Here is a 6,005-nt window from a genome sequence, read left to right on the forward strand (position 1 = left end):
AAACTGTATATTGTAAAGCATTATTCTTCTGTGGCCAACTTAAATAGGAAATGTTCAAAGGGAAATGTGAGCTTCTTCATCACCATATACAGGTGGTATAAGGTGGTGATGGTGTTTATGCATTGATATGCTGCCCCTTGATAGTGCCCATCACACCTAAGAGCCAGAGACCATTCATAGCATGCTGGAAATGCATTTGAGTTTGAAGTCAATACAGGGAATGAGCACTCCTTGCCAAGCAAAACCAGTTATATTTCTAGTAGCTTCTCACTGGAAGCTACTTGCAGAAACAACTTTTGCTTGGCTAAAAGTTAAACTGCAGTGGTAGACAACATTTTGCCTAAGACGAGTGAGTTTTGTTGTAAACAACAAACCACCCCCCCCCGCCCCCCAACCCAACCCAAACAACCCTCCCTGAAAACCCAACAACAAAAAAATGTACATTTTCTTCTTAAAAGGAGAGAAGGGAATTCACTTCCATTTTTTTTTTCTTCCAATAAAAATTTATATACTTGGCAATGGCACACCGTAATGATTACCGACACTGTGTATATATAGTACTACTTACACCATGCACTGAAAAAGCCCATGTAGATACTGCTGTGGCAATCTACAGCAACACTTACTGCAGTCGCCATGGAATAGATTGTAGCATGCCAGCAGTTGTCTCCTCACCACATTATTAGCATCACGGCCCCTTCTAACCTGCAGTAAGACCCTCAGATGCAAGTGAACCAGTTAAGCCAAAAGAAAACATCCTCAAACACAAGGCTAAAGGGCTTGCTTGTGAGGGCTGCACTAGTGCGCAGCGGTGAAAGTGCTTCTGGTACTCTTGCTATTGCAGTCGTTGTGTTATGAAGAGTGTTATGAAGAGGGAAATGTACTGACAGCACAGCCACGTCGAGCACACGCCATTCTCCTTCTGAGCTGCTTCAACTGCCTTGCGCACCCTCCAAACCGCTCCTGTGCGCGGTACTGAAGGCCACCCCTTACGATGCAGCCAGGAGGTGGGACAGCCAGCCCCAGACCTACGCGCTTACCATCCGCCAAGCACCAGATCCACGCGGCCGTGTACGCAGCGGGCTGGGCGGTGTAGTACCACCCCCGACGGACGGGGCCGAGCATGCGCCGCGGGGCCTGGCGGCGGGCCGCGGTTTGCGTGGGGTCCAAGGCGGAAGCGGGCGCTGCGTGAGGGGGCCTGTCCCCATGGCGACCGCTGCGGAGGGGCTGCCGGAGGCCGGTGCGCAGCCCGCCAAACGTAAGGGGCTGGGGGAGCCGTCTCCGGGTTCCCCCCTCAGCCGCATGGCGGTGGCCGGGCCCTGCCAGGCCGCGGCCCTGGCCCGGTGAAGCAGCAGGCGCCCCGCGGAGGGAAGGGTGGGGACCGGCTGCGGGGCGGGCTCGCTGTTCGCCATTCTCGGCCCTGGAGCCCTGCGGCTGCGTCCCCCCGGGGGCTCACCGCGTGTGTCTGCCGGCGGACGCTGCGGGGCTCGGGGCTGCCGACCAAAGAAGGAGCAACCTGTCGGGTTGAGGAGGAGGTGCTGAGCTGCTCCCCCGAGGAGCAGAGCAGGGGCAGGTTGTGTAGTAATGGGTTTGGAGAAGAAAAGCAGTGATCGTTGCTTTCTGTAGGTGGGGATCTGTTGTAGGTCTTCGTGAAACGGACTGGGGGGTGCTTTATTCTGATTCAGTGACCAGAAAAAAACATCAGTAAGATTGTGCACAAAGTCAGAAGTTATCCGCAAATTCTTTTTCTGTTGTATAAGCACAGGAGAGGGCTGCTGCTTGCAAGTTCGGGTGCCTGTCCCTTAAATGCTTCTCAAAGTATTTTGTTGAAACTATCTTGCTGCTACTTCAGGGAAACTGCCTAGGTTTGTTATCCTTTAGTCTGAAGTACACAACTTACATGGCAAGTAGCTATAGTCAGTTTGAAGGGGAAAAAGTATTTAGGACCATTAGTCTGTATGGTGTGTTTCTGTACCTGCTACCTTTCGCCTAATCTTGCAACGTCTGTACACTGATCAGAAGAGCCTGCTGTTGAAACAGCGGAAGAAGCTAAGGAACCAGCAGAGGCAGACATCAATGAACTCTGTAAAGACATGTTCAACAAAATGGCCACTTACTTAACAGGTGAACTGACAGGTAAGGCACAGCAGTACTGACCTGCAAGTAAGTTTTTGTTTCTTTTCATTTTCTTTTAAAGAGATCTATTGTGTAGTTTGTCTAAAATGTACCTATTTAGATCATAACTTGCAAGACTAGCAGTTTAAGTCTGGCATGTTGATCTTAGCGTTGTCAGTACTGTAGCAGTTATATTAATGAAGTCCCAGAATAGCACAAATATTTTTCAAAAGAATTTAGTAAGATATCGGCAACTTAAAAAAATAGTATCTTTTTAGTCTTGGAGAAGATAGTACATGGAAAACCAACCAAACAAGAGGTCTCGGTTAAGAAGGACTAGGGGAGGAGCAGAACTGAGAGTGGAATGCATGCATGTATTTTGTTTCGAAGTGAGAGCAAGGGTCACGCACGTTTTCCAACATTCATGGTTTATTCTGAGGTGCTGTGCAACATTAACTGGACGAAGTAAACTGCTCAACGAGTCTGTGGGCTCTATAGGCTCTAATTTTGAAAGCAGGCCACAGAACTAATTTGCCTGGACTTGGAAAAGTATATGGTACAGACTACCAGTCTGTATTTGTGCTCTCAATTTTGTAAATGTAAGTTTAGCTAACAGAATAAGAATAGAAATATGATGAATTAGTCTATTTTTCTCTTAAAAATAAAATTGCAAGTGAATAGGTATTTATTAGTCCAGTTGTTTTTTTTCAATTAAATATCATCTCTCTTTCTCTAGAGCATTATACTAATACCCATATTATCATCTAAACTATTCTTTGTTACATTTCGCTATTGGTTTGAAATATCTTGTCCTGTTGAAGAGTCTGCACCCAATTCGCACTGCATCGACTTTTAATTAAAATAAACTTTGTTTTTTTTAAGCCACCAGTGAAGACTACAAACTCTTGGAAAACATGAATAAGCTGACTAGTTTGAAGTACCTAGAAATGAAAGATATTGCTATAAACATCAGTAGAAATCTGAAGGATTTAAATAAAAAATGTAAGTAAACCAAATAAGGTAAGGGTGTAATAAATAGTACATTTGCTTGGGAAGTGAAGCATTTAAGAGTCAGTTCACACTCCATTAAGTGCTGAAGCAAAGAAAACACTGAAATAGACATACTGCTATACAGTGCCAATCTTGTATATTTTTTTACAGCTATAGACTACATAGACTAGTATAAGAGAAATTATATCTGATTTTACGTCCTGTTTTATTCCAAGTTTTGGATATGATAGGAAATAACACTTCTCTGATTCATGTTGTATTGTTACTTGTGTTGAGTCTAGCCAATACCCTTAAACTTTCCATACTTTCCTGGAAGAAGGCTGACTGTATCACTGCTTGATTTTGGGGCAGGGGAAGGAGGAAGCTTTTAAATTGTTCTGTCAGAAGAATGTAATAAGAAATTCTTGTGTTTCAAATGTGAAATGTTTCTTGAAAGTGAATTACTTGAGAAATGACAGAAATGATTTTTCTTCTTTTTCAAGATGCTGCTCTTCAGCCATATCTGGAACAGATCAACCTAATTGAGGAACAAGTTGCAGCTCTGGAGCAGGCAGCTTATAAATTGGATGCGTATTCCAAAAAACTTGGTAACTGTTGTCCTCTACTATTACTGTGTAGCAGCATAGTCTCTCGAAAGGGGGTTTAAAAAGACAAAGTAAACTCCTCTGTTTAATAAATCTTAGCTGCAGAGCTGACTGTGCTGCTTTTGAGCAACGAACATTGTATATGAAGTAGTAAGCCTTGGGAAAAGATTAATATAACAAGTTCTATGGAGGTGGACTAGTCGTAGGTATTACAGAACTACAGATTATTAGTGAGGCTTGTTTTCTCTTTTACAATATGCACTGACTGAAATTTTAAAGGCAGATGTTTAATCCTGCAAATAGAGGGATTCATAAAGTTCCACCAAGCACCCAAGTCCTCTTGGTTTAAATCAGTATTAGTTGTCTGACTTAAGAACCTTAAAAATTTTGTTGCATAATTATACTTGCCTAAATGGTTTAGTAATAAATCATCCTGAGTGATACTGTAATTTAACTTGAATTTTAAGATGTTTAACAGCTTACAGGATTCAAAGCTTTTGGTTATCCAGACCTGAATAATTGTTGTCTTTTCTTCTGCAGAAGCCAAGTACAAAAAACTGGAGAAACGGTGAAATTACAACAGTCTTTAAGTTGGAGTTGGGCTATGAGTCAGACTGATTTCTCTCTAAGTTACACAATAGCAATTCTGTATGTTGACAAGGATTTGGTTACAGCTAACATCAAAGCTGATAACTTTTTCTATCTATTGAATACAGTAAGCTGTATTCAGGCTTAAGGCTGAATAATATTTTCCTCTTCTCAAGAGGTTCTGTTGCCTTAGTTGTTCTGCAGTGAAAAGTAGAAGCCTGTTCCTAACCGCTATGTTGATACTGGCTGTGTGTTAGACTGTTTCATGTGGGACATAGGACTATCTAGGAAAAGCCCTTCATAACCTATAAAGACCTTATCCCTTAGTAACAGCAAGACCTAAACTTCATTTTTAAGTTCACTGAGCTCTGTGTTGAGAAGATACCTGGGCCTTTGGAGTTACGAGCATGGTATTGAGAACGCTTCATTTTGGTATCCACCTTTATCTGTTTAAAATAGAGAGACTAATTATTATAAATTTACAATAAAACAACTTGCTGCATTTGTCTCTCATGAATCACAAATTCCTGTTGGAAAGATTATGTAACGTGTCTTTCTTTTTTTTTTTTTTTTTTTTTCCAAAGGATCTGTTAATAAAGACAAACTCCTTCCAGCTACTGGAGATCATAGAAAAGAACATGTTTTAAACTCTGTGTCAAGTATTCCTGCAATTACATTCTTTTACTGTCGGGACCTCAGGTGAAGTGGCAAGGAGTATTGCTTTATCACATGCTCCTCTTACTTAGCAGATCTTTACTAATGAATTCTGATCCTAATAGTTTTTGAAGAGGCATGCCCAGCACAGAAAGCTTCTGAACCAGATTAGCAGTGCTCCACATTGCTAATTTAGAAGAGCCCTTCTTACTGAACAGTTATTTCAAGTGGACTTTTTTATCCATACCTACTACTTCAAGCTGTCTTTTGAGTGAGTTGCAGTGTAGGATAGTACAAATGCTGATATAGGAAAGAAGTAGTTCAAAGTTCCTACAGGATGTTGAGAAGAATGTCTATTCAGGTGCCACTGTGCAGATCATAATGCTGTCAGCCAGTATACAGCCACTGTAAATAGGCAAGATGGACACTTCCCTAGTGGTGCTTAAAAGCAGTGAAGCAAAGATGACCTTTGAGAGCCTTCACCATCACTTTTAAAATATTTAAAATAGAAAGTACTATTCTGTGTGGCCTTGATGTAGGAATTGAGAGAAGGTTGAGTTCACTTTGAAGAAAGGACTTTTTGGAGTAGGCATCTTTAAAGAACAGGATTGTCTCCCAGAGTTATCTACCCATTTGCATCTGTATTGCTTTTATCCATAGTTAACTCACAGATAATTTTTCTGCCTGTGGAAACAAATTAGTCATTAGTATTACCAAAGCAACATCCTCCAACCCAGCAGGAAAGGGTACCAATAGATGAGTTACTACTTCTGTGTTGGAGGCAATGATACCATGTAGAATGGCAGCCTGTTTTAAAATCTGAGAGATCATCATCTTTCTGAGGATTCATGCTGTGTTTGCAGTTCTGGACAAGAGGATCTAGCCAGCCAGATCTGAAAACTTCCTGCCCAGAAACTAGTTTGAATGATAGCCTGAACAGTAGCCTGATTGGTAATCTCTGATGCTGGAAAGTGGTACCACATGTTAGATAATGTAGAAGTCCTGTTTTTCCAGTGTTTCATGCATCTGTAGATAATACAAGAGCTAAATGTG

At 41.8% G+C, this 6,005-nt stretch overlaps 1 protein-coding gene across 2 annotated transcripts; it reads left to right on the forward strand.

Annotated features, from left to right (window-relative positions):
* The first annotated feature begins 1,104 nt into the window (after positions 1-1,104).
* Positions 1,105-4,800, forward strand: BLOC1S2 (biogenesis of lysosomal organelles complex 1 subunit 2). 2 transcript variants are annotated; one of them, XM_062606693.1, is made up of 5 exons: positions 1,105-1,258; positions 2,020-2,136; positions 2,998-3,117; positions 3,609-3,713; positions 4,251-4,800. In XM_062606693.1, exons 1-5 carry the CDS (start codon positions 1,207-1,209, stop codon positions 4,280-4,282), a joined length of 426 nt encoding a protein of 141 aa, XP_062462677.1. In that variant the 5' UTR covers positions 1,105-1,206; the 3' UTR covers positions 4,283-4,800. The 2 variants fall into 2 exon arrangements, with proteins under 2 accessions (XP_062462677.1, XP_062462678.1); XM_062606694.1 differs by having other exon boundaries at positions 1,107-1,258; positions 2,023-2,136.
* The last annotated feature ends 1,205 nt before the right edge of the window (positions 4,801-6,005 follow it).

This window comes from Pezoporus occidentalis, unplaced genomic scaffold, assembly GCF_034315485.1.
Source record: "Pezoporus occidentalis ecotype Australia unplaced genomic scaffold, CSIRO_AGI_Poc_V1 ctg98, whole genome shotgun sequence".
Lineage (NCBI taxonomy): Eukaryota > Metazoa > Chordata > Aves > Psittaciformes > Psittacidae > Pezoporus > Pezoporus occidentalis.

Coding starts and splice junctions, on each gene's coding strand:
- BLOC1S2 (XM_062606693.1), top strand. CDS start 1,207: ATGGCGACCGCTGCGGAGGGGCTGCCGGAGGCCGGTGCGCAGCCCGCC. Junction 2,137..2,997: donor CTTAACAGGTGAACTGACAG/GTAAGGCACAGC, acceptor GTTTTTTTTAAG/CCACCAGTGAAGACTACAAA. Junction 3,118..3,608: donor GAAGGATTTAAATAAAAAAT/GTAAGTAAACCA, acceptor TTCTTTTTCAAG/ATGCTGCTCTTCAGCCATAT.